The 27948-nt window shown below is 41.5% G+C and overlaps 2 protein-coding genes across 7 annotated transcripts in view; one reads left to right on the plus strand and one right to left on the minus strand.

Moving 5' to 3' along the window:
- Positions 1–486: 486 nt before the first annotated feature.
- PRKAR1A (protein kinase cAMP-dependent type I regulatory subunit alpha) lies at positions 487–22985 on the plus strand. 3 transcript variants are annotated; one of them, XM_045888577.3, is made up of 11 exons: positions 487–817; positions 4076–4258; positions 9988–10158; positions 10971–11062; positions 11277–11338; positions 14793–14839; positions 15765–15923; positions 17200–17260; positions 18395–18516; positions 20019–20100; positions 20451–22985. In XM_045888577.3, exons 2-11 carry the CDS (start codon positions 4082–4084, stop codon positions 20621–20623), a joined length of 1146 nt encoding a protein of 381 aa, XP_045744533.1. In that variant the 5' UTR covers positions 487–817; positions 4076–4081; the 3' UTR covers positions 20624–22985. The 3 variants fall into 3 exon arrangements, with proteins under 3 accessions (XP_045744533.1, XP_045744534.1, XP_045744532.1); XM_045888578.3 differs by lacking the exon at positions 487–817 and adding an exon at positions 1070–1226; XM_045888576.3 differs by lacking the exon at positions 487–817 and adding an exon at positions 2203–2763.
- FAM20A (FAM20A golgi associated secretory pathway pseudokinase) overlaps positions 20450–27948 on the minus strand; it is a 54119-nt gene continuing 46620 nt past the window's right edge. For 3 of the 4 annotated variants that reach the window (XM_045888571.3, XM_045888572.3, XM_064582745.1), the window contains exon 11: positions 20450–27700. In XM_045888571.3, coding sequence (XP_045744527.1) covers positions 27436–27700 — 265 coding nt within the window. In that variant the 3' untranslated portion in view covers positions 20450–27435. The remainder of the gene's footprint in view (positions 27701–27948) is intronic. The other variant, XM_064582744.1, reaches the window with a different exon arrangement.

Consider the following 27948-nt stretch of genomic DNA (forward strand, 5'->3'; position numbering starts at 1 on the left):
CGACTTTTTGTCTAAAACTGTCTCCTGCTCCCCCTTTCTTCCTCTACGGACAGATACCCCGATGGGGAAAAATGGCTTCTCCCCCCTCGAATCCGAACCATCCTTGATGAGTGGTTTTTGCAGGCAGCTGAGATTTCTCGTGTGGTCACAGAGGGGGTGCGCCTATCTGCACCCTTTGTACCTGTCCCCATGCCAGGTCAGGCGTCATGATGGGGGGGGCAGCTCAGGTTCTAGAAGCACCCTGACAAGTCCTTTTCAGTGTCTCGGGCCCACAGCGATGGCGTGGCCTCCACTGACCACAGCACCTCCGGAGCGGAGAGCCGCCCGATCAGCCAAGCAGACGCTTGGCAAGGCTCGGACTTCCTGGACCGGATGGCGGGCCTGAGCCCGGAGGCCGGCGAGCAGAAGGCCGGACACAGGATGCACTGCCGGGCGTGCGCATCCTGGGCACTCGCCCGCGCTCGGCCCGCGGCGCAGCTGCGGCAGATCCGCCGGGGCCGCCGCGTCCTCCGGGGCCTGGAGACAGCAGGAATCTCCCCGCCCCGGCCCCGCGTCCTCCCCCTGCAGGGGCCACGGGGCGAGTCGCCCACCTGTCATCCGAGACGCCCCACGTGGGTCGGCCCGGCTAGGGGGGTGGGGGTTCGAAAGGGAGGGAGCCAAGGCAGAGGCGGCGAGGGAGGCCGGAGTGAGAGTGGGGCTGAATGAGGAGTGGAGGCGAGGGACCGCGGAGGGAGGGGAGCTCCTGAAAGCCGCACCGAGAAGGGGCGAAGAGCAGAAGGAAGAGTAAAGAGGACCTACGGCGTCCAGGGAGGAACAGGTAAGGGGGGCAGGTGAACGGAAGGAGGGGAGCGCCGGGCTGGAGAGAGTGGGGAAAGGATAAAAGGCGGGCGAGAAGGAAGGCCTGCAAACAAGGGACGAGGCTAGATGCAAAGAAGAGCGGCAGAGCGACTCTAGGGCGTGGAGGGGCGAGGGTCCTTCAGGGAGGGGCGGAAGGGGAACCCGGGCCGCAGGGCCTTTAAGGTTGCCAAGGCGACGGCTCTGGCCAGAGCGAGGCGCATTGACGTCAGCAGCCGAGCGCTGATTGGTTGTGGCCGGGACGTTTCCGGTGGAGCCGCCGCGGAGCCGCTATCGCGGAGTAGAGCCGGGCTGGGAGGGAAGCGCCGGGAGAGCTCAGCTAGCCGCAGCCTCGCACCCGCTGCCCCGTGTCCGCCGCCGCCCGTCCCTAGGTGAGTGGGGTCGGTGGGGAGCCCCGCCGCGCCCGGCTTCGCCGCCCCGCCGCCCGTTTGCGGGCGCTGGACCGATCCAAGATGGCGTCACGGGGAGCGACCTGCTGGGGGACGGCCGCACCCCCTGCCCCTCCCCGGCCCCGGCGGGCGCCTCCCCGCAGGCCTCACGCCCCGGGCCGCGCCCCCGGCCCAGAGTCTGCGGCTCCGAGGCCCCCAGGCCGCCGGGGCTGCTCCCGTGCCGGGCTCGCCGGCCGCCCCGGCCGTGCGCGCTCCGCGGCGCCCCGGTCCCCGGCCCTCCGCGGCCATCGCGCCCCTGCCGCCTCCGCACGCGCGCGCCGCGGCCTTTTCGCTCGCCCTCCCCCATTTCCTGAAGGACATCAGTTCGATTTTACTGGAATCCGCCATCGTTTTCCCCAGCATTTCTGGCTGGTTTTGAGACTCGGCAGTTGTCGTCGTTTTTCTTTCTAGTATTGTCATCTCCAGCAGTGGCTTTCCCTCTCCTTCGTGGGATTCCACCCCCACCCCCGTGATTTTAGCCTGGCTCCTAAATTTTTTTGTCCCTTTTCACCTCCCCTTTCCCGATCCCCGCCCCCCCCTCCGTCTTTTCGCCACCATTGTGGCCTTCCGACTAGAGTAGGATGAAGGGAGGAGAGGCCTCCCTTCTTCATTTTGTAGCCATGACTGTGGCATGAGTGAAGTGAAGGGCACTCTCTTGTCCTTCTCTCGAAAATAAGTACGTGGTACCTATTAACCCCTGCAGCGCAGTGCAGGTGTGATACCAGACAACTACTTTGATTCTCAAGAGCTCGGTCTTTCTAACAGGAAAGAAAAGCGAGCACTTGCTCGGGATCACCCGAAGGAGGTGTTCCTGGCTGGTCTGAGGGGCTGCGGTCTGAATCAGCACGTTTCTCAAAAGTGTGTTAAGTATTTCCTCGCGTGTCATCCGTTTGAAATTGAATTTTTTTTTTTTTATCACAACTGAATTTACAAAAGAAAAAAATCTGAGTGTTTCCTTATGAGTATACAATGCAGTGGAAGTTTCAAAGTAGTTAAATAATTTTTTGGGTGGGGGTAGAAGCCAAATTATTGGGCTCTTTAGTTTTAAGAACAAGTACGGAGTTAATCTAGGTATATTCGATTAAAAATACTAAGACACCATGTTAAGTTCGGATTAAGGGGTTCTCATGATGACCGCGTTAATCTTGGGGCATTTTTGTTAATGTGCTGCCTTAAAAACACCAGTGTGTTCTTTTTAATGCATTATTTTGTTGCAAACAAAGAGCCAGTTTCACTTCTTAGACACAGTTCTCTCCTTTCTCCCAGCTGAAGACCTGATCTTTGAATGATTTCTCTGATCAGTTGAATACATGTACTGGTATTCCCGAAATATGTCTGACTATTTTGAAACGTAAAAGATCTGATTTATCGTTGTTCTTGGTGGCCTTTGGTATTTTTTGAAATGCAGAAAATTATACTGAAGTGGATTATCAGTTCATATGATTGTCTGACCTGGAAAAGTGGCTGTTACAAATCCAAAGTAAATGAACTTTTTTTTTTTGGATTGTATATTTCTGAAGTAGCATGATTCTTTTTCTGTGGCTTTTAATTTATGTGCTTGTCAGGGAGCTACAAACTTTCTCATGGTCTGTTAGTCTGTTATTGACCTTTATCATGGAAGTTGTCAAAACAGAATGAGTAACAGTGTAACACTTTGGCTTTTGACTCTGGTATTTCTTTTTTCTTTCAAATTTACAATTCCATCTCTGATTTTGAGTGCATTATCTTTGGAAAAGATTGATTTGTATTGAATTCAGTTGGGGAGGGGAGAGGACCTCACTTTTATTTTCTAATCTTAATTGCTTTTAATAATTAGAAGTTGGAAGGAAAATAATTTATGACTTGTTAAATTATTAAGCTTTTAATTCCGAGGTAAAGTCAGCTGCTCACTATTATATTTCTACTTATTTTACATCAAGGTAGTTTGAATCCTCTAAAATTGATTAAATGCAATTTATCTATTGAATCTTCATGTAAGTTTAAAATTTAACCTGTTTTAGCATTTTTCTATCCAGCTGAAGAAATGTTTTGACATTTACCTGTCCAAATCTTTTATGATTTACTTGGTAAGGTTTTTTTGTTTGTTTTGTTTTCATTTATTTATTTTTTTCTGTTAAGGATTTTTTTCTCTTACCAGTGTGTTGGTGTGCTGTTACTTAGGGCTGGAATTTTATAGAAGAGTCTGGAACAAAAGGCTGCTTTTAAAAGTCATTTGGGGTTCCTTTCATGTTTTTAAATTTTTTGATTACGCTAGTAGTTGGCTGATCAGATCCTTTGCTCCAGTGGTTTGCTGGGTGACAGTAGGTCACTCCCCCAGGATAGGAGTTCCGTATAGGGAATGTCAGATGTTCTTCATTGTGCTTACTTGCTTTCACTTAGAGCCAACTTGTGTGCCCTTGTAATTCTCGGTCCTGTTTACCATTTACACACTTCCCACGTCATCATGATTTATTTTGCAGGGGGAGAACTGAATGAAATTCCCTTAAGGGCCTGACTCCTCAGCATTTCGCCTCTGCAGGGGATAGTGGCTCATACTTCCTCCCAGGAGGTCAGGTTCTTGCCTCTTACTGTTGCTGTGTGCAGAACCTAAATGAAACACTTCTTTGGGAGAATGCTATTTTCCTACATATTTTATTTCTGAGCCCCCACTTCCCTGTCTGAAAAAAAAAAATCTGCCTAGGGAAAAAAACCCCTTGTGAATCAGTTGCCTGATGAATTTACTAAGTCAAAGGCCAAATTGGCATTTGCTCTTTATAGTTTCCAGAAGCATATGTGTGGTTTCTTCCTCGTAGACAACCATGGCGTCTGGCAGCACTGCCACCAGTGAGGAGGAGCGCAGCCTCCGGGAATGCGAGCTCTATGTCCAGAAGCACAACATTCAGGCGCTGCTCAAGGATTCTATTGTGCAGTTGTGCACCGCTCGACCCGAGAGACCCATGGCATTCCTCAGGGAATACTTCGAGAGGCTGGAGAAGGTAAAGATAAATGTGGGGAGGAGATGACCCTGACCGTTGTTAAGTGTAATGCTGTCGAATGTCGCTAATTTGTACCATTTGGAAGAAAAGGAATTCTGACCGAATAGGAGATCTAAAACAGAATTTCAAAAAAGAAATGCAGTGAAGGCATTTATAGTAATTTTTAACTTTGTCATCAGGAGAATTTATCAGAAAACAAACTCATATGCTAAGTTTAGTTGGGTAACAGAGGGCTTCTACACATAGTTCCTTGTAACTTTTAATCCATAAAAATGATTAACTAATTAGATACGGTTGATCAGAAGTAGCAGTTGTATGACAAGAGAAATCCTTCAGTACTTGAAAGCAGTTAATGCTTTCGTCTTCCTCAACAAAACAAGTAAACTTGATAAACCTTATCTCACCTTTTAAAACCAATGTAGTAAAGCATTTGAGTCTAGCTTCTGAGTGATCTATCAGAAGTTCTGAATTAGAGATGTCCATATTAGTACAGATACTAATATATCTCAGATGAGTCCACTATAAAGCGGAGATACTAACTCAGGTTGGTGGTTGTCAGAATTTTACTTTATTTACAGTTTCAGTCAGGACGTGTTTCCTCTTGAAAAAAAAATTAATTCATTAGGTTTTTATTCTTTGTTCATCCTCATTGTGTGTATGTTACTGTGACCTAAGCATATGGTGTATGCTTTTCTAAGCAAAAAGATAGTCAAGGACAATGCTTCAATTCACTTCCCTTAAGAAATGATGAATGAGAAAGTCTGGAACATTAAATGTTTTGAGTACTTTGATTTGTTTTTGTAAATCAACGAGATGAATTTACAGGTTTTCTTACGTGTATTGAAGTTTGATGTGGTTCATAATGATTATGAACCAATTGGGAGGCATTTCTTGGGTATATGATCATTAATTATCTAGTTACATAATAGAAATATTTGTAATACATCCCATTTGTTTGGAAAATCTTTTAAGTAGCATACTTTATTACTAAAAGAATCTGTTTATACTAGGATTTAAAAAATGTTTGGTTAGCACGATGATCAGACATTTCCTACTGTTTTCTTGAAAAGCTGTTTGTTAAAATTGGTGTTTAGTACTATGATTAAAATAATTAAAAACAACAACAAAAAACAACTATCCAGCCCCCATGAAAGTAGCCTTGCTGTCTTAGAATTGTGGTAGAAAGTCTGGTTTTCTCCTTTTTAAGCAATTTGCAAATAGTTTGTGAAATCCTGTAGAGCCAGACTGCCGTGGGCCTTCCTTGTTTTGAAATAAAGTGCGTTCCTGGAGATCTGGTTCTGAAATGGGTCACTGTAAGGTGATCCCCCTTTGCTTCGGACATCAACAGAAACTATCAGATGAGGGAATGAAGTTGATGAGACATTAAGTGTGTGTCTCTTTATAGGGAGTGTTGAATGTGTGGTGCTGGGTTCAAAGCCTGGGCTTACTGTAGCACTGTTTAAGCACTAACCAACAGGGAAAGCAAGAAATCATTATTCACATAGTTTTTTTTGCACGTGGGATTTCTAGATTTAATGTGTTTTGTTTGGCTTCTCTACCTCTTAACAAAAGTCATAGCTTAACCTACTCTTTCCTGTAACTCAAGGGTCTTGATTGACTTGCATACATTCCTTTAGCTAGGGTTGAATATAGGTATCTGGGCTTTCAAGCAACCAAATTTTCAACTTTTCAGTGGATCATTGTTCTGTACGTTAGGTGTTAGGTTTATATGTCTGAAAAGATACAATCACGTTCTTGTCATCTCCTTTCCTGTGTTAACCATGGGTCATGTTTCGGGTACCCTCAGCTACTCAATAAGAAATGTGCCAAAAAAGTCACAGTTGGTCCATTGAAAGCGTCTGCATTTTGCTTCAGCCTGTCTCCTGGAATTTAAGTCCTCATTTCTGCATATATTTATTAGTACCTTGCCTGTCTGGTGGAGGAATTTTAATAGCTGTGTCCATTGTCTCCTGTGTGCTGGATACTGTCTGAAGCACTTTGCATACACACATACTCATTATTTCAAATGTGTGAGGTAGGTGATTATCACCGTTGTAAGAGGTAGCAGGTAAAACTAAGAAATGAAGTAATGTGGCTGTGGTCTTGCAATGTACTAGTTAGATTTTGTTGTGGCAGCATACAACCCCCCCAATTTCAGTGGCTCACTACAAAAGACCTTATTTCTCTATCATGTGCAGCTCTTCTGGGCTCCGCCCATCCTGCCTTCTTGACTCCACAGGTCTTGTTCCGGGGCTGAGTGGAAGGAGCAGTCACTATATATAAAGCACGCTGTTGTCAAGGCAGGGAAGGACCAGAAGCTTGGGGGGCAGACCAGAAGAGTGGACACAGTATGGCATGTCCGCTTACATTCCATGGCCAAGGCAAGTCCTGTGGCCAAGCCTCAAGTCCATTTGGTTGGAAGTTTATTTCACCTACAGAGACGAGTGGAATGGCAAGGGCAGGGAGGGAACAGGTGATTGTTGAGAACATGGTAAGTGATTGGCCGGGGCGGTGTGAACTTAGAATTCCAGAACGGAAGGAGTGCTGGTAGCCAGTAAGTAGACCAGGAGGGTTTGTTTGGGTTTTTTTTTTTGCTTTTGTTTTAATAAATGGGACAACTGAAGAGGGAAGAGACTGACAGCAGAATGACAGCAAGAAAAAGGATATAAAAATGTATCATAATCTGTACTAGAATGTGATCTCTGTTAATGGCTCTGAGTGGTCAAGATTAGGTTGTATTTGATTGCTGTTTAAAGAGAATCCATGAAACTTAAAAATCAACATGCTTTTAGTACTTGAAAATTATCTTAAAAACTCATTTAGATGTAGTTCCAAATGGGATGTTATTTGTGTTATTTTTCATGAAATTTTTACGAAATGCCAATGACTGATTTTGGGGGGTAGAATGTGTTTTACTTATGGTCTTAAACTAAATTTGGAGAGACTTGAGTTTTATAATTCTGTGTTAGTATGAAATAGGAAAACCTTACTGGTTATTGGAATTACCAGAAGGAAAATGAAGTAAGTTTTCTGAAAAATGTATTTTTAAAATATTGGTTACAGGGCGCCTGGGTGGCTCAGTTGGTTAAGCGACTGCCTTCGGCTCAGGTCATGATCCTGGAGTCCCGGGATCGAGTCCCACGTCGGGCTCCCTGCTCAGCAGGGAGTCAGCTTCTCTCTCTGACCCTCCCCCCTCTCATGCTCTCTCTCTATCTCATTCTCTCTCTCAAATAAATAAATGAAATCTTAAAAAAAAAAATATTGGTTACATATTTGCACATGGTTCATAATTTTACAGGTACAAAAGGGTATGACAATAAAATATAATGAAATATATGAAATATACTGCATTTCCTATGTAAATATGTGGTTAACATAGCATATAATATATAAGGCATTTTATATATGTAAAAATTATACATTATTAAGTAATAATGTATAAAATATTTTTAAAAGTCTCCCACTCCATTGTCTTCCTTGAATGCAGCCAGTTTTCCACAGATAATATAAAGGCATTTACCTACAGATTCAATTATAAAAGAGCTTCTTATTTTCCAGCAGGTGCATGGCATTCCATTGTATGGAAAGACTCTTAATTTATTTAATCACTCCACTGAGGATCATTATGTTTCCATTGTTTTACTATTATAAACAATGATACAATGAATAATTTTGTATATATCACAAAGTTTTGTATGTTAGATCCCATATATGCATATCTTGGAATAAATTTCCAGAAGTAGAATTACTGGATTATTTGATCAAGAAGTAAATGCAGGGGTTCCTGGTGCCTGGGTGGCTCAGTTGGTTAAGTGCCTTCGGCTCAGGTCATGATCCCAGGGTCCTGGGATCGAGTCCTGCATTGGGCTTCCTCATCAGTGGAGAGCCTGCTTCTCCCTCTCCCTCTGCCTGCCCCCCTCTTTTGGGCACACCATCTCTATCAAATAAATAAATAAAATATCTTTTTTAAAAAAGTAAATGCATTTGTAATTAAGTAGACAAATTATATTAGAATTGTTTTTATTATATTTTTTTGTTGTGGTTTCTTTTTCTTAATTTGTAAATTAGAAAATCCAGAGAAATGAGAAAAATAAATCCAAACCTTCCCTCCAGAAAAGAAAAAAAATCAGGCATGATTCTACTAATAGAAATTAACATCGTTAATACCTTAATGGTTATCCTCCTAGACTTTGTTGCTGCATTTATAAGTTCTTTTATTTGTCTTAATGCCAAAAGCAGGGCTAAGTACCATGCAGGAGAAAAAGTAGGCATCTCTTTAATTTCTTTTTTTATTAAGTTTTTTTTTAAAGACTATTAGAGAGAGAGAGAGCGCGCAAACCAGGGGAGGGGTAGAGGGAACCAAACTTGTGGCTGAGCAGGGAGCCCACATGAGGGGCTCGACCTCACAACCTGGAGATCATGACCAGAGCCAATACCAAGAGTCTGACGCTTAACCTGACTGAGCACCCAGGCACCCCTTCTTTTAATTAGAAAGAAATTTAAAATTTCTTTTTTATCAAAAAATTTTCTGAAATTATCAGTGAATCCTAATGAGTTCATTTAGAATTTGAAAGATGGTTTAGAAAAATACTGGGGAATGAGTCAAATGAATATGAGTGTTGTAGAGAACACATTCTTATTTATATCAGGCATAATAACTCATTCTTTACTGCAGAGCTAAGAGGAATTTCTTTCTAAGCCCTGGATCTGAAAAATAAGAACGTTAAAGAGTTTATTTCAGTTTTTATATGAATTGGTTTAATGAGTTTTTACAAACAAGTAAACTTTCTTGGTTTTAATTTTGGCATAAACCCTGATAATAAAGAAGGCTTCTAGCTCTGCTGGGAGAAGTATTTTTAGATCTGATCTTAAGATTTTATTTATTTGACAGAGAGAGACAGAGCGAGAGAGGGAACACAAGCGGGGGCAGTGGGAGAGGGAGAAGCAGGCTCCCCACGGAGCAGGGAGCCTGATGCGGGGCTCGATCCCAGGACCCTGGGATCATGACCTGAGCTGAAGGCAGACGCTTAACGACTGAGCCACCCAGGCGCCCCGTTAGATCTGATCTTATTTAAATTCTTGGTTACCATCACATCATTTTGTTATTTGTTTCTGTCTGAGACTCCAGCTAGAATATGAATTCCACAGGCTTAGGACCCTTTCCTGTTAGTTTTGACACTGTCTTTTCCTAGCACAGACTTGACATGGCAGATCTAGAGATACTTACTGAATTAATGAAATAATACGGTAACCTAGACATTTGTGTATTGCTTTGCTGTACCTGCGTGATTATTTCTAGGTAACATTCTTTTGATATGTGTATGTGTGTGTGTGGGGGGGGTCTTCATGCTATCTCTAGTAGCATACAAAAACCCCAGGATTTTGTTTTGCAGTTTTACTACTGTTGTGTGCATTACAAAGCATTGTTGTCAATGTATTACCATAACAAGTATCGAATTTTTCATTTGTGGGTTGTGTCTGTATTAATAGCTTTTGCTCATTAATAAATATAGTATCTGTTATTGTCTGAGGAAACATTATAGTCCTTTCAGAGTATTTCTTTTCAAACTTGACTCCTTTTTTTTGCATTTGGAATTGGCATTTCCCCCTTTCACATTGGTAATAGAGGAAGAGTTTTGAAGTGATGGAGATTGGTTTTCACTGGGATATGAGCATACCAAATTTATATCCTGAAGGATCTCATTTTATAAAATGATAATTTTTTTCAGGAGGAGGCAAAACAGATTCAGAATCTGCAGAAAGCAAGTTCCCGTGCAGATTCGAGGGAGGATGAAATCTCTCCTCCTCCCCCCAACCCAGTGGTTAAGGGCCGGAGGCGACGAGGTGCTATCAGTGCTGAAGTCTACACGGAGGAAGATGCTGCATCATATGTTAGAAAGGTAGTCTTGTCACCTACGCATTGGGGCAATGTATTCAGGACTCATGTGGTAGTCAGCCGGCCTCTGTTGATGAGTGCATGTACGATTTTGCAGAGTAAAACACTGACAGGATGGATTGTACTTCATCCTGTACGGGTCTTGGGTACTGGAGAAACAGGTTTGCTGTAATAAGATGCCATGAGAAGAAATAACTAACAGTGATTGTAAAATAGTGAATGTATTTGGAGGGGGTTTCCTTTCCATGTTGCGTCACAGTAGAAGAAGCAGACAGTACTCTTTTTTTCTTTTGAATCATGGTTGGTTTTTTGACATCCTAGAATTCATGTTGTGACTTTTAACCTTTTATCCTATAAGCTTCATCCTTTTGACTCTTCCTTAGAGTTAGCCTGCCATTTTGAGTTATGCTATTAGACCAAAGGGGGAAGAGAATTGTCCTGGCAAGAGGCTTGTGACAAAGTTAGTAGTACATAATCACAGTTTAAAAAATGACTAATTATCATAAAATGCTTAGTTTTGCCTCAGAATAATGACCTTACTTAAGGTGTTGATGGTTTGTTTCTTTAGTTGTTGACTGGAAACCAAATACCAGCCTTTAAATACAGGCTTGGTTGTAGGCAAGGGGATTAATTAGCCAGTATTTATTGAGTACTTTGTATATCAAAGATATTACAAGTGTGTTGTGTTAAATACGTAACACAAAGCAGTCTTGTTTAAATACCGTAATCTATCTAGACATTTAATTGAAATGCATGTTCAAACATGATCTGCTTTTCGTTTATGGACTTGTTATTGGACCTTCTATTCTTTTCTAGGTTATACCAAAAGATTATAAGACTATGGCTGCTTTGGCCAAAGCCATTGAAAAGAATGTGCTCTTTTCACATCTTGACGATAATGAGAGAAGGTAGGTACAGGTTCTTTGTTACACTGTTATTTCACTACAGTTGTGGCCCCAAACTAGTTTCATCATTGTTGCAAGTTTTAAGACTCTTAATAATTAATTGTTCACCTGTGGACAGTCCAGGCTGAAAATCTGGGAGCTTTAAGTCTAAAGTTAATGTTTGAAATCCACAGAAGACGCAGATGAGATGTAACTCAAGGCCTTCTGTCTCTTGCAGTGATATTTTTGATGCCATGTTTCCGGTTTCCTTTATTGCTGGAGAGACGGTTATTCAGCAAGGTAAAGGCTGCTGCCTCTGGGTCCTGTAGTACTGTGGGAATGTAGGATTTCTTTATTGAAGTTTGTTTTCCTCTTGCAGTCTACCATTTTCTTCTGTTATAATATGATTGGATTTTCCTATTTGAGTATAGTTGACAAACAATGTTATGTTAGTTTCAGGTGTGCAACTTAGTGGTTTGACAAATTTGTACATTATGCTGTGTTCACCATATTTGTAGTATCATCTGTTCCTTTATCGCTATTACAGTATTGTTGGTTGTATTCCTTATGCTGTGTCTTTTATTCCTATGATTCATTCATTCTGTAACTAGAAGCCTGTACCTCCCACTCCCCTTCACTCATTTTGCCCACCTCCCCACCTCCTTTCCCTTCTGGCAACCATCAGTTTGTTCTCTGTATTTATAGGTCCGATTCTGCTTTTCAATTGTTTATTCATTTGTGTGTGTGTGTGGTTTTGCTTTTCTTTTTTTTTAGATTCCACTTATGAGTGGAATCATACGATATTTGTCCTTCTCACAGTCTGACTTAGTTCACTTAGCATAATACCTTTTGGGTCCATCCATGTTGTTTCACATGGCACCATCTCGTCCTTTTTATGGCTGTGTAATATTCCATTGTGTATGTACACCAAGTTTTCCTCATCCATTCATCTGTTGATGGCCACTTTGGTTACTTCCATATCTTGGCTATTGTAAACAGTGCTACAGTAAACACAGGGGTGCATATGTCTTTTCAAATTAGTGTTTTCATTTTTTTCTGGTTAATACCCGATAGTGGACCATTGGATCATATGGTAGTTCTATTTTTAATTTTTTGAGAAACTTACATACGTTTTTCCACAGTGGCTGCGCCAGTTTACATTCCCACCAACAGTGCGATGAGGATTCCTTTCTCTCTGCATCCTCGCCAGCACTTTGTGTTTCTTGTTATTTTGATTTTAGCTATTATAACTGGTGTTAGGTGATATCTCATTGTGGTTTCGATTTGTATTTCCCTGATGATTAGTGATGATGAACATCTTTTCATGTGCCTGTTGGTCATGTATATGTCTTTGGAAAAATGTCTATTCCGATCCCCTGCCCCATTTTTTAATCAGATTATGTTTTTTTGGTGTTGAGTTGTATAAGTTCTTAATATATTTCAGATATTAACCCCTTATTGGATATATGATTTGCACATATCTTCTCCTATTCAGTAGATTGTTTTTTTGTTAATGGCTTCCTTTGCTGTGCAGAAACTTTTTATTTTGATGTAGTCCCCTGCTTTAGGAGACATATCTAGAAAAATTTTGCTGTAGCCAGTGTTAGAGAAATTACTGCCTTGTTCTTTTACAGGATTTTTATGGTTTCAGGTCTCACATTTAGGTCTTTAATCCGTTTTGTGTTTATATTTGTGTATGGTGTAAGAAAGTGGTCCAGTTTCATTCTTTTCCCTGTAGATGTCCTGTTTTCCCAGCACCATTTGTTGAAGAACCTGTCTTTTCCTCAGTATATATTCTTGCTTCTTTTGTCATAGGTTAATTGACCATATACTTGCAGGTTTTTTTCTGGGTTCTCTCTTCTGTTCCATTGATAGAACAGAAGAATCCATTTTCTGTACCGTACCGTTTGGATCACTTCAGCTTTGTAGTATATCTCAGAATCTATCTGGTATTGTGATACGTCCAGCTTTGTTATTCTTTCTCAGGATTGCTTTGGTTATTTGGGGTCTTCTGTGGTTCCATACAAATTTTAGTATTATTTGTTCTAGTTTTGTGAAAAATGCTGTTGGTATTTTGATAGGCATTGTATTGAGGCTATAGATTGCCTTGGGTAGTAGGGACAGTTTAACAACATTAACTCTTTCAGTCTGTGAACATGAAATATCTTTCCATTTGTTTTTGTCATCTTCAATTTCATTCATTAGTGTTTTATAGTTTTGGAGTACAGATCTATCACCTCTTTGATTTATTCCTTGTATTTTATTCTTTATTGGTGCAATTGTAAATAGTGTTTTTTAAATTTCTCTTCCTGCTTTGTTATTAGTGTATAGAAATGCTATTTATTTCTGGCTTTTATTTTGTATCCTGCCACTTTACTGAATTCATTTATTACTTCTAATAGTTTTTTGTTGGAATCTTTAGGATTTTCTATGTATAATATTGTGTCACCTGCAAATAGTGACAGTTTAAACTTCTTTATCAATATGGATGTCTCATTTCTTTTTGTCTGATTGCTGTGGCTAGGACTTCCGGTACTATGTTGAATAAAAGTGGTGAGAGTAGACATCCTTGTCTTGTTCCTAACCTTAGAGGGAAAGCTTTCAGTTTTTCACCATTGAATATGTTAGCTTAGCTGTGGGTTTTCGTATATGGCCTTTACTATATTGAGGTATATTCCCTGTGAAGTTCATACCTCCTCAAACTATTCCAAAAGATAGAAGAGGAAGAAAAGCTTCCAAATATATGCTATAAGGCCAGCATTATCCTGATACCAAAACCAGACAAAGACACCACAAAAAAAGAGAACTACAGGCCAGTCTCAGAACATAGATGCAGAAATCCTAAACAAAATATTAGCATTCAACAATCCATTAAAAAGATCATTCACCACAATCAGGTGGGATTTATTCTGGGGATGCAAGGATGGTTCAAAATTCACAAGTCAATCAACATCATACACCACATCAGCAAAATGGTAAAAGTTGTATGATCAACCTAAGTGATCCTGTTTCTTTCTTAAGTTAAAATCCTTTGAGCTAAAAGGTACACTTTCCCTAAAGGACTACTACTTTTCTAGTATCTGATACAGTTTTGTTTATAGTAACTCTTAAAAAATATTCTTACATTTTAATTTTGTTTGTTGTGTGGGATTTCAGAACCATATGTATTTCATATATCCCTTATATTGATTATGAAACACTTACAAAGTAAAATAAAGTAGGAAGTAGCAAAGCATTTGCATTCTTAATCATACAGCCCATCTGTTTGAAAGGTTCTGTGACTTCTCCTGATTCTTAACCTTTTTGCCCTGTATATAGACATGGATCTAACCTTATATGGCCCCCCCCCCCCCCGCCACCTTGTAAAATTTATTCTTGAATATTTTCATTATGGGTCTCCACAATCCATGTATTTTCCAGGTTAGTGACAGTCTGATATTTTGTTACTTACTCTTTGAGTTGTTTCTTGTTTTGTTGTTACAAATGATGTAGCAGTTAATATCTTTGTACACATATAGCCTTTTTTTCCCCCCCAGAGATATTCTTCACTATGAGATGACTAAAAAAAGTGATCAGTTTTATGGCTTTAAAAATATATTGCTGGACTTTTTTTCCCTGAAAGGTTGTGTCAATTTATAAAAACATGTATTTTAATGTATAAATACATTTATTTACTATTTTACATTAATTTGGTAGTTCTGATATATGTTTCTTTAATTTCTGTTGTACATCTAACATTTTTACTCTCTTTTAGGTGATGAAGGGGATAACTTCTATGTGATTGATCAAGGAGAGATGGATGTAAGATTTAATGATAGCAAAAATATATTGGTAATCGTAGAAATTAATGTGTTGATATTTATTACTATTAAAGAGTTTTTGAAGGGCTTATATAACCCTTGTATGTCAGATTCCATCAACATCTTTTGCTAAATATTTTAATGACACAGAGAAACTTTAAACTACTGAAGACAATTTCTTTAGCTAGACATTAAAATTTTTTTTTTTTTTTTTTTTTTGAGCGAGAGCGTGCATGCGTGCTTGAGAGTGGCAGGAGGAGGAGGGGCAGAGGGAGAGAGAGAATCTTAAGCAGACTCCATGCCCAGTGTGGAGCCTGATGCGGAGCTCTGTCTCACAACCCTGAGATCATGACCTGACCAGAAATCAAGAGTCAGATGTTTAACTAACAGCCACCCAGGCGCCCCTTGGTTTAAATCTTGCTGGAGTCACGGTTGAGGCATGTGTGTGTGTGTGCTGTGTGTTAAGACAGATGGAAGGGAGAGGCTCAGTCCTACATGGTCATTAGCTCTGAGACTTGGTGTAGCTTTCTTGATTCTGTGAGTCTTGTTTACAAGTGAAATGCGGATAATAACAGCATTGCTGTCCCAGGATTATTAGACAGTTCAGTGTCTTCTGCAGGGGAGACGCTTAGCATAGTACATGACACGACACTCTGTGAATGTACATGGTTGTTAATGCTGTTTACCTTTTTGCCCTGATCATCCCTATGGGAACATTTTTCTTATAATTAAATCGGGTAAATCACAGACACTGGGTTTTTTTAACTCATGTCAGACAGCAACTGTTTTGCTCTGCTTTGTAAAAACATACTCTATTTTTTGAAACAAAATTCAGGATTCTGCCCCCTTAGAAAGGTTGGTGGGTTTTTAATAGTTGTATGTTTGTGTATGTGGAAAAAACTGATTCTTTGTCATTTGTGTTTTAGGTCTACGTCAACAGTGAATGGGCAACCAGTGTTGGGGAAGGAGGGAGCTTTGGGGAACTTGCTTTGATCTATGGGACACCTAGAGCAGCCACTGTCAAGGCAAAGACGAACGTGAAATTGTGGGGTATTGACCGAGACAGCTATAGAAGAATCCTCATGGTGAGACAGCATGGCTTTTGGAGTGCAATTTAGAATTTCAGTCTGTGTAACTGATGTTTGAGTAGTATCACCAGATCTTGTAGAACAAACATCCGGCCAGAGAAAGCATGGGAGACAAATGTGGTGTGTATATAATGGTTAGCTCATGTTTGGAAGTCTGTCCACTTGCTGATCTTCACTTACTTTATCTTTACACTTGAGGTAGCTTGATAGATGCTACACGTAAGTGCACTAAGTGACTTAAAGCCATTCAGGAGTAATCCACGTCCCTAAACTGCAAGTGGGTTAAATAGTGCAAATGTCCACTTTCACTGAAGGAATAAACAAAATAATAAAACCATTGGAACGTTCTGCTGATATAGTGAGACTTTTTGAGAACTTTGTGACAGATTTATAGAGTAGCTTTAGATGTTTAAGTGCCAGCTAATGGCATTAGTCATCTTGAATGATTTCCATAAATTTGTACAGTGCCTGTCTGGCTATTTGACAATATACAGTTGGATGTACTTTGAATATTTTCTGTATTTGGGGGATGTGTATGTATAGATAAGTATATATGTGCGTGTAAGGGTATTATAGAGGACTGTGTTTCCCTCTCGCCTTCCCTCAGATATATTTAACCTTACAGATAAGACAGCTTGGTTAGGTTTGGGGCTAATGGTACTGTTTTTGGTGGGAGGTCTAGAAGTGGTAGCAGCTTTATTTCCTTCCTTCTGTGGAGAATTGGGGTTGTGGGGAAGAACCCTGGGCTGGAAGTATATTCAGCTATAGTCACACATGTAACTTGGCTGTTTTTTTTTTTTTTTTTTTTGAGAACTGAGTATTTATATAGCATTTCAGTAATTGGTGGTATTAGGCACCTTCTTTGCCCTATGCCTGGTGTTATACTTTGTTTTTTTTTTGAGGAGGGGTGGGAAGGGGAAGGGAGAAGCAGAGGGAGAATCCCAAGCAGGCTGCATGCCCAGCACACAGAGCCTGACCTGGGGCTCGTTCTCACAACCCCAACATCATGACCTGAACCAAAATCAGGAGTCGGACTCTTAAGTGAGACACCCAGGTCCCCCAGCTTGGTGTTACTTTTAAGAATGAGTTACACAGCTTTTTATTGAGCTGAACAGAGGGTTTACCATCGCCGACCTGAAGAAAAATGATCATGTATCAAGAAGCAACAGCAAGCGTTGACTTTTTGTTTACTTAACACTTAGTATTTTTTATTCCACAGCATTATGGGATAATTACACATTTTTGAGATGACTTTTATTTTTTTCATTTATAGGGAAGCACTCTGAGAAAGCGGAAGATGTATGAGGAGTTTCTTAGTAAAGTCTCTATTTTAGGTGAGTTTTAGAAGATTGCACAGAGAATCATTAAATTAAAGTGTTGGTGATAGTTAAGGAAAACCTGTTGCATTTCATAAAAACTGCTCTGATTATTAACTCGCTTTTTTTTTTTGCTAATAGTAATTAAAAACACGTGGGATACAAAGTTGAAGTTTGACTAAGTTAGAAGTAATTTTACAGTGTATTTAATTTGCTAGTATGTGACAGACCTCTTAACTAGAAATGGTCGACCTGAGAAAAGCTTCCTGGAACTATGTGTTCCTCATTCCTCTGGGGGAAACAGAAAGGCTGAAAGTGTCCTCCTTTGACAGTGGACATTGGTAGTCATCCCCCTGTGATGTCTGTCTCTGTTGCTCTGTTGGTGAGTTTATTGGTTCAGGACAGTGAGTGTTGCCAAGAATGCCTTTTCTCTGTAGAAAGATTAGGTGTCATTTTCTGGCTTTCTCTGAAAAAGTGCTAGAAGTTTGGTAAAGTTTAGAGTAAAGCAGAGATAGTCGTGTGTATTTTGTTTTGTGGCCTTACAATATTGTTACAACCTGTTCTTCCCTGGGAGGAAGGGTGTGGTGATTCTTAAGTAATAGTCTTCTGCCATTGTTAGAGCGAATGGACTTTTTCCCTCATTTTTCCTTTCTCTGGAAGGATTATATTTACTTAGTGACTTGGGTTTTAGTTTGGCCTTTGGGAACTAATATTATTGTCTGGTTCTCCTTGTTGGTTTTGTAAATAAATTCAACTTAGGATTTAAATAGATAAGTTATTTCTATGAACCTTTGGAATAGTACGGTTGGTAACACTATGACTTTTGGGTCTTGTAAGTTTGATTTGCATTAATGGTGTTCATTAGGAAGACTTAATGATTACATTTTTTTACTCCTTTACCATTGAGTGCAGTTGATAATTAACGTGGCCACTGGACTACTGAAGGGTTATCTGTAAATAATAGGAAGGGTTATCTGTAAATAATAGGAAGATCTTGCTGAGACTTGAGGTAATTGAAGAGAGGTGCTATGTTTAATCTGTAACACTAGAATATTGAATGGGCATGGCTATTTGATTCTCTTTATAGTTTGTTTTGACATTTTTAGCATTGATAGTTAATGTAGAGAAATTCTTTTGATTCTTGCCTTTCAGAATCTCTGGACAAGTGGGAACGTCTCACGGTAGCTGATGCATTGGAACCCGTTCAGTTTGAAGATGGGCAGAAGATTGTGGTGCAGGGAGAGCCAGGGGATGAGTTCTTCATTATTTTAGAGGTAAAGGCAACTGTGTTTGATGCTATTAAAAAAAAAAATTGTATAGCATAAGAGAGAAAAAAGGGCCTAATTCTGATTCATAGTTTGATTTTTTTTAAGAATACCTGACCGTTTTATTTGAAAATTATCTTTCACTTTGAAATGGTGCCATTTGGTTTTCTGCCAGGTCACCACATTTTATTTATTTTTTAATTTTTTAAAAGATTTTATTGATTTTTTTTGAGAGAGTGAGAGAGAGAATGAGCAGGGGGGAGGGGCGGAGGGAGAGGGAGAAGCAGACTCCCCGCTGAGCAGGGAGCCCGATGTGGGGCTCCATCCCAGGACCCTGGGATCATGACCTGAGCCGAAGGCAGATGCTTTATGACTGAGCCACCCAGGTGCCCAGGCCAGCACATTTTAAATGAGTTTGAGTCAGAATTCTGGAAGGGCTATTCATGAAGTAATAGCCAGATTCTGGCCTACTCAGTCCTTATGCAAGCCGAATGAAACTCAATCATTTAGCATAACTTAATGGTTCTGTACCATCCTTGTTAAAATCATATCTGGACTATTTGGCAAACAAGGATTAAAAGCAAGTACTAAATTCTAACCATTACTATGTTTCTTTGTTTTTATATTTGCCAAATTTTAGTTTCTGAAACTAAAAGTTTTCCATAATCTTTTTTTTCTTTTTTTTTTTAAACATATAATGTATTATTTGTTTCAGAGGTACAGGTCTGTGATTCAACACTCTTACGCAATTCACAGTGCTCACCATAGCACATACCCTCCCCAATGTCTATCATCCAGCCACCCCATCCCTCCCACCCCACCCCCCACTCCAGCAACCCTCAGTTTGTTTCCTGAGATTAAGAATTCTTCATATCAGTGAGGTCATATGATAGATGTCTTTCTCTGATTGACTTATTTTGCTCAGCATAACACTGTTACTATGGTTTATATCTTCACAATTCATGGAAGTGTAGAACATACTCTTGCCTGCCAAGCAGAGCCAAAGAGCAGATTTTCTATGAAAGTGGCTCAGGAGATGCTAATTGGATAGTTCAGGAGTCGAGGGACTCTTTCTCTGAAGGGCCAGTTGGTAAGTCATCGAGGCTTTTGTGAACCATAGGGTTCCTGTTGCAAAGACTCAGCTCTTGCCATAGTGCAAAAGCGACATAGTGTATAAGTGAATGGGTGTGTTGTTCCTGTAACGTTCTATTTATAAAAACCGCCAGTGAGCTTGGGTCTGGCCCTCTGGCTGCAGTTTGCTCACCTGAGTGTGAGCCCTCTAGGTTCCTCGGTGCGATGAGGAGACCCTCCCAGCGGGGGCTGCTGGGTAGATGGGGCTTGATGCTCATGCTGTGACTCTTCTCAGTCATCTTTTATATGGATGGGAGGATTGAAATCACTGCTAAATCCTTTTTTTTTTTTTTAACAAAGTAGTCCAAATTGTGTTGGATGTTTAAAATGTCACCTGGATTTGAAAGTATTTGTTTTGCCGTTTGGTGATTCTGTTACAGGGTTCAGCTGCTGTGCTACAGCGTCGGTCAGAAAATGAAGAGTTTGTTGAAGTGGGAAGACTGGGGCCTTCTGATTATTTTGGTATGTGGATTTCCTTGAAATAAATACGTAGCTTAAGTCGCCTTTCAGTGAGATAGCATAGTTGTTCTTAATTTTTGTCTTTCTCCCGAAGTTTATTTTTTAATTGTAGTCTTTTTGGCTCTCAGAGAGTGAGATTTTGGAGTGCCTGCCTTTACCCTGTTAATAATCAAGTTACTGGTTGTCTTCTGTCAGTTGTTTTTTTTTTTTTTAATGCACATGTGTGGCCTGTCCTAAGTTACTGAGTTATTAAGACAAATAAGTCTTGTTTTCTCGTTGCTGTCAGAAGTGCGCCCCCGTGCGTGCGTTTCCCATCGATGCTCACCCCGCCTCGTGTGTCCTCCCCTCCCTAGGTGAAATCGCACTCCTGATGAACCGCCCTCGCGCCGCCACGGTGGTGGCTCGTGGCCCTCTGAAGTGCGTGAAGCTGGACCGGCCCAGATTCGAACGCGTTCTCGGCCCGTGCTCAGATATCCTCAAACGGAACATCCAGCAGTACAACAGTTTTGTGTCGCTGTCCGTCTGAGATCTGCCTCCTGTGCCTCCCTTTTCTCCTCCCCCCCGTCCGGGCTTCACCCCTGCAGACTGCTTTCTCTTCCTGTTCGCAGCGCCACGTGGCCGCTGGTATCGCAGCTTCTCGTCTGTTTATATTAAAAGTTGCTTTCATTGCACCGTTTTTAATTTGGAGCATTGACCGAATGCTCATACACAGTTAAATAAATAGAAAGAGTTCTGTGGAGACTTTGCTGTTACTGCTTCTCTCTGTGCAGTGTTAGTGTTCAATCTAGGCAGTGCGTGCCCTGCTTCCTGGTGAGGGCGCAGCCCTGCGCCACGTGAATTTCCGTAGAGCAACGGTGTAACAGTGCAAGATTTGTTTTTCTAAGTGACATAATTTTCCAGTTACCATAAGCATATTTTAGACTGTGGCCGTATATGCTGTGTTTCTTTATAGAATAAATGATTTCTCATTAAGCTCTGAGGATTAGGAAAAACAGATCTAGAAAAATCTTAGTATAGTAGAAAGACATCTGCCTGTGTTTAAACTAGTTTAAGGGTGGAAAAATGCCCATTTTTGCTAGTTCTTGGATGGATAATGATCTGTTGAGTTGTTTTTTTTTTTTTCTTCCCTCTTAACCAGAATTTTTGTCAAGCTCATCCGCCTGGTTTTGTTTGTATCTTGTTTAGTAGTGTTTCCTCCAATTCTGAAACGTGTGGGTGTGGCTACCTGTACCCGCCTTTGGAGTTTGAAACCAAACCATAGACTGCAAATACTGAGTTATGATTTAACTACATCTGCCTCAGCTCAGAAGTTCTGATTAGACCTTTATTTATCCAGCTAGTGCCAAATATTGATCACCAGATGCTGAATTGGGAATTAGAATTTGAGGTCTACACTCTTGGTAGTTCACTTAGAGCTTTTGGCTAAATGTACGACGTCCTTCACTTGGCTCCAGGATTCTCTCCTGTGCTGCAACGCTGCCTGCAGGAGGTTGGGTTTGCTGGGACTAGACAGGATAGATGGAACAGACGTCCCCAGTAGAAGAGTGGAGGCGATGTTGGTGAAGGAGAGATACCAGGGGGACAAAGCTCAGTGTTGGGGACTCTGTCCCACTGACTTCCTTGGGACATGAGATTTGGGAAGAAGTGTTTACTTTGGTTTCACCTTTTTCCCTTCTTTTTACGTCAGCTAGAATTGGGGGTGGGGTGGGGGCGGGGTCGGGCTTGTCTGTGCTGTTTCAGTGGCCTCAAAGGCTGTCCTGCTGAAAAGGTCTGCTTTTCTGTTGAGCATTTATTTTCTCTGGCAAACTTTTTTGTTTTTTTTTAAAGTAAACTTGTGTTTTGAGTCTTAATTGTTTTTCAGTATTTTCCAGCCTTATCCTTCTATGTTACATTATTCCATGTGCACCAATGATACCCAACAGTTTATTTGTATTATGGTTGATTTTTTTTTTTTTTTTAAACGAAATTTCACAGTTCTGTAACGTTAGGCACTTTTATTTTCATTGTGATTTATATATAATGTAGGGTTCTATTTGGGAGTGACTGCAAGCATTTTTCCATCTGTGTGCAACTGGCTCTGATTATTAATCCCCTCTCCTACCCTTTCCCAGGTAATTTAAATTGGTCACGGTAGATTTGTTAGATTTGTGTCATAGATTTGAACAGTTTTTAGGTTGTTACTAAGTTTGGAGTTTAGATCTGGGAAAGAGGTTTTATTTACATTTTAGTGTGAGATAGCCACCTTATTACAAATTTTTTTTTTATTTTTCAAAATAATCTATATTAAATGAGGGTTTTCTGATCTGTATTTTGTGTTTAGCTACCTTTTTCTATTTAAAAAATTAAAAATAAAAGTTATGTTCTTATTAGCTTAAAGCTTGATTTGATCTTTGTTTAAATGCCAAAACTGTACTTAAATGAATTATTTAGAATGCCACAAATTTGCACAGTTTTCATATATGTATATAATCACGTTCATGTATATTTAGATACATATAACGCTTTCTAAATGAGTTTTGCTCTTAAGTCATTTGGCTTGCTGTTTACTCCCTTTTGTAGTTTTTAATCTAAGGAATTTTAAGTCTCAATTTAAAAATTATCACATTTAAAGCTTTTTCTTTGTGCAATCTGAGTATATGTGAGAAATCCTAATTGGCATAATTTGTCTTAGTTGATATTCAGGGCTTTGGAAGTCATTATTTCTGGGCGTGGTAAGTGAATTTAAGAGATCTACTGCTCTAGAAAGTATAGATGGCCAAAGGACCATTTTGTATCGTTTCCTGGTTACTAGTCTAATTATACTGTGTGTGCTAATATACTCTATTCTTTTTGTTATAGATTGTCTTAACAGTAGGTCAAGTAATAAAAAAAAGATTAAATAATTTAAATCCTTAAATGAATCAGTTTTTCTTCCCCTTCTCCTTTCCTTGTCTTCTTCCCCCTCTCCCCCAGAAGCTTTTAATCTGGTGGGCAAGAATGAAAATCGAGAGTGAATTAATGGGATTAGTGTTTTGAAAGAATAATGTTTGTTTTCAGTGTTTTCCAATCCATTCCAAAGAATGAATCTCAAATCCTTACTTGAAGCATGATTGAGTTGAAGCAGATCTGTTTACTGAGTAGTGGAAGGAAAAGATTCAATCAAAAGCCAGAAGAGTTCCTTTTTATTCAAGACGGACTGGATCTCTGGTCTTAGAACTTTCCCAGACTTCATGGGAAATGTCATTTCTGGATCAGCATACTCTGGTTTAAATTTAATACATGCCTTTGGGTATTTAGGTGTGCTTACTTCTGTGTATTTTACATTCATAAAGTCTTATTTCTGATATTCCTCAGATTTCGGAGATGATTAAGTTGTACTCATTAGTTTATTGGTATTAATTCCTTCATATCCAGTGAAGTTGGAGATGTGTCGTATTCTGGAACATTCTTTAATTTGTGCTGCTTTGTAACCGATGCACTTTGTCCGGATTCAGTAGCCCCTTCCCTCAGCCCGCTGAAGGGGAACGTTCAGAGTCACCGCAGAATGTAACATAGGAGAACTTCCTTGGACTGACTGTACTGGTTCTAGTTTCGTTCTCCTTCTAGAACTCTGGCTCATGTGGAATTGTCTTTTGTTTTTTAATGACTTAAATATTGACATTTTATTATTTATTTATTTTTAAATATTGACATTTTAAAATTGAAGTAGCATGATGTTCATTTTCTTAATACTGCTTTATCTGCACAATCACAAATTAATAACTGAACCTTTTTGTATTTTTGTTCGGCCCCGGCAGCGTGTTTCTAGATGGGCTAGAACAACATCGAGAGGCAGTGGCCAGATCACCAGTTAATGTGTCCCCCAAAGTAGCCATCATACTGCTGCCAGGAAAGGCTGCAGATAGGAGATTCTAAAAGGGCGAGTCTTAAACCTCTCCCTTTAGCCCTGTGGCGCTTTCACTTAGAAATCAGTATTGTTGTATACATTTAATGTTAAAATTTGTTAACATTAACTTCAGAGCTGTGACTTCATCCTGAGTCGACCTAGAACTCAAACCAATGAGCCGTAATTTTTTCGTTGTGTGCAAAGTTCTGCCAATTTAACTTAAGTAGCTTTGTGATTCTCAAAGTCACCACTAGATGGAGAGCTTTTGTTTTATCATCTTGGTGAATGTCCAAGGCGTTAACAGTCGGTCCTCGTTATTCGTGGTGTTGTATTTGCGAATTTTGTGAATTTGCCTACCTGCTAAAATTTATGAGTAACCCCCAAGTCAGTACTCGGAGCACTTTCCCTGTCCTTCCCGGACGTGAGCAGAGTGGCAAAGGCTTCGATTGTCCCGAGGTGCGCGTGCCCCGCGGGGCTTGAACGAAGCGCCGCTCTGCCTTGTGGTCCCGGCTGTCCGGCTGCCCTCCCGTGTCCGTGTCCGCCTCGCGGTCTCTCCGGTGCTGCTCCGGCATTTTTGTGCTTTCTCTGGGTGATTTCAGTACTTAAAATGGCCCCCAAGTGTAGTGCTAAAGTGCTGGTGAGTGTTCCTAAGGTCGGGGAGGCTGTGATGTGTGTCTTGTAGAGAAAATAAGTGTATTAAGTAGCTTCTTTAAGGCGCATGAGTTATGTTGGCCACATGAGTTCAGTGTTCTTAACAATGCCTACTCTGGTGTCTACACCACAACACGTAAGACAAGATTACGTACTGATTTATTTACAAAAATGTTGCAACTAGAGGCTCCCGGGAACCTCAACCCTGTATTTCCTCCGGGCGCAAATGGTTCCGTCTCCACTGATTTGGTGTCCGTGGTGACTTTATAAAACTACCACGAGTGAGAGAGAGAACCAGCTGCACCTTTTACAGTCTTCAGACTCAGATTGTCCTCCTGGCTTTTGGGCAGGCAAAACCGAATTCTTCAAACCCCTTTCCCTACCAGTTTTTGTACTGACAGTTCCCTTTCCTTTTTTTCATTTTTCATTCCATTGTCAGTAGTAACGTGAAACATTTTTATAAAGAGAATTTTTATGTGATGGGAAGATGAACGGTGGTCCAAAATGGACATGTTGGAAGAACCTGACGGTTAAAGGAGTCTTTTGTTCTCTGGTATTTTTGACAAATGATAGAGTTTTAGTCTTTGCATTAGTGAAAAAATAATGGGGTGTTTTAAGTAAAAAATTAGGTAACTTGGTACTTTACGTATTGTGGTCAGACTCCGTTCTATTACTCTTGGTAAAATACACCACAGCGTTTAGTCCATTTGAAAACCAGCGCATTGTCCTAGAAGTGGCCGGTTTGAGACGGAGCTGTGGCTTACCTTCCTCAGGCTCGGGGCTTTGACACCCAGACCATTCTGTGCTGTTCCTTGAACATCTTTGCCTGAGTATTTTTCTGCCACTCTTCTGTGTGCAATTACCAAAGACAGTAGTGTCTCGAAGTAGGAGACCGTTCATGAGGTGGGAAGCCCTGAGCAGCGGTAGAGCCTGCGGGTGATGAAGTCTCTGGGGGAATTCGGTTCTACTAAAGGGTCGAGTTTTTCTAAACCAACTTAACTTCACAGACTGATTGAAGTACTGTTGGGTTTTTGTATGACAGTGGAGAGAACACTTGGGAGTAGGTTTAAATCATTTAAGTTGTGTGATTTTGTGAGACCATTTTTTTCTGTGTACCTTGGAGGTAAGGGATTCTCTGTGTGTGTTCGGGAGGCTGGGAAACCTGTCTGCTGACTGTCACCTGGGAAGAGCTTCGTGAGTGGCCCTGATGTTATTGTCCCGGAGACTGAGGCTCAGGGGTACATAATGCGCCAGGGATGTGGGGTACCAGGTGGGTCAGAAAGACCCATGTCACTTGTCAGGGCTTGGACGACCTCTCTGCTGTCTGACCTGGCAGCCGACAACTTCTTTTGAACCCTCCCCCCCCCCCCCCCCCCCCCGCTTCTAGAATGTGAGCCTCTGGCCCCTATCGGGGAAGTGGATGTGCTGAGATTGGTCATTTGTACTTGTTGACTGGCTCATCACTCCATAGTATGAATACATGCCTATGATTTGGGTTTTCAGACACGAATTACAGAATAAGAAACAAAGCCTCCCATGAAAGGTGTCTCGGATGTTGGCAGTCAGTAGAGAGAAGGCTGAGGGGATGGGATCCCTGATGCATCCATTTTTAAGGGAGGCTTCATCAACTTGAGGGGACCCCTGGGTGGCTCAGTGGGTTAAGCGGCTGCCTTCGGCTCAGGTCGTGACCCCAGGGTCCTGGGATGGAGCCCCACATCTGGCTCCCTGCTCAGCGGGGAGCCTGCTTCTCTCTTTCCCTCTGCCCCTCCCCGCCCCTGCTCGTGTGCTCTCTCTCTCTCTTGCTCACTCTCAAATAAATCTTAAAAGTCAACTTGATTTGAGTCCTTTTTTGATAAAGCAGTGAGGGGAGGGGCATCTAGAGTGTCAGGCCTCTTCAGAGAGCCTCCTGCTTTTGGGGGCGGGTGGGCGACAGTCCTGGGCCCTTATGGGAAAGAGGATTGTGGTGGGTGGGCAGTGGGAGGCCCTGGCTTTTCTCCTGCCCAAGTCCAGGTTCACGCACCTGCTAGGCCCATTCCCCTGCTGTTCCACCTTCAAGACTACACTGGTTTTCCCTGCCGTACAATTCCTTCTCTTGTTGCTGGGGGCTAAATCTGACATACTTGATGTTATTTTGGTCGGTATTTAAATACTCTTCAGATTGAAAACATCCCTTTTCAGATATTCTGAGCAAATTCCTCTGTTATTTTTACCCTTTGTCATAACGTTTCCAAGAAATTACTTTTGGAATGGTCAATAAGGGATTGCTGTATTCAGTTGAGCCACAGTGACTGGGACAGAAATAGAAAGTGTGAAGTCTACTTTGAACCAGTTTGGGGGCTACCATGTTTAGACTTTTTTCTTCTTTTTTTTTGGTCTGCTCCCGAGATGCCAGATGTTTTATCTGGATCAGAAGTGATCCTTGTAGATATAATAAGGATCTGGAGGTCAGCTAGGTGTCCATTGGTGTCCTTTAATTTTATTTGTTCTACTCTTTCCTGGGACAAGGCTCCCAAACCTTCCAAGCCCGACGCCTAATCCAGATTTCCCAGTGGGCTCAGGAGATGGTCTGTGGCCTTGCTGAAGCAGTGCTTTCTGGGAAGGGCGGGGCCAAGGAGGTCCACTGGAGAAGCCGTGCACCAAGGAAGAAAGTTCAGTGGATCCCTCCTCTCTTGCTCTTGTGGAATCATCCCAGTGCCCTACCTCTTTCAGAGCTCATGACCCAGCCCCTCCAGCCTTGACGGGGATGCGAGGAAGCAGTGGTCCGCTCCCAAGTCCACCTCTGGCTCCAGGGGTAGTTCCTGAAATCTGGCTTCATCCAGCCCTTAGCTTGTCAAGTTAGCCTGGCTAGAGTCTGGGGCGGACTGTTCTGCTGGGTCGGTGGCTATGACACTCTGCTCTCCGTGGGCCTCCACGCACCCCTCCACTGTCTGTAGGATGATTTGGAGTCTCCGGTCCAGGGCCAGGAGGTGGGGCTCGGTGAGGATGGGGCTGAGCTGGTCTTCTAGCAAAGACTCCCGCATCACGTCACTGAGTCTGTAGTCGGCCTGGGCCAGCAGCTGCAGGTGCAAAAGCGTTTTCTTTTTTATTCTGGAAGGACAGAATATAGGAGGCAAATAGGTAAATGCGAGGAGAAAAGCTTGCCTGAACCTCTTTCCCCACAAACAGCTGTCGTAGGTGATGTTCTGGGAGCCTTCTCCCCCAGTGTCTTCTCAAGCACGTGTTAATGAAAACCAGGGAAAAGGAGAACTAAGTGACCGTTAACGACATCCGAAGGAGATTTAAAGCCACCAAGAGAAGTTTTTGGTAGGTGAAATGATGAAGAGTTTTGCCATCTC

The sequence above is a fragment of the Mirounga angustirostris genome, unplaced genomic scaffold, assembly GCF_029215605.1.
Source record: "Mirounga angustirostris isolate CCGP_5_RB_7025 unplaced genomic scaffold, mMirAng1.0.hap1 SCAF_17, whole genome shotgun sequence".
Classification (NCBI taxonomy): Eukaryota; Metazoa; Chordata; class Mammalia; order Carnivora; family Phocidae; genus Mirounga; species Mirounga angustirostris.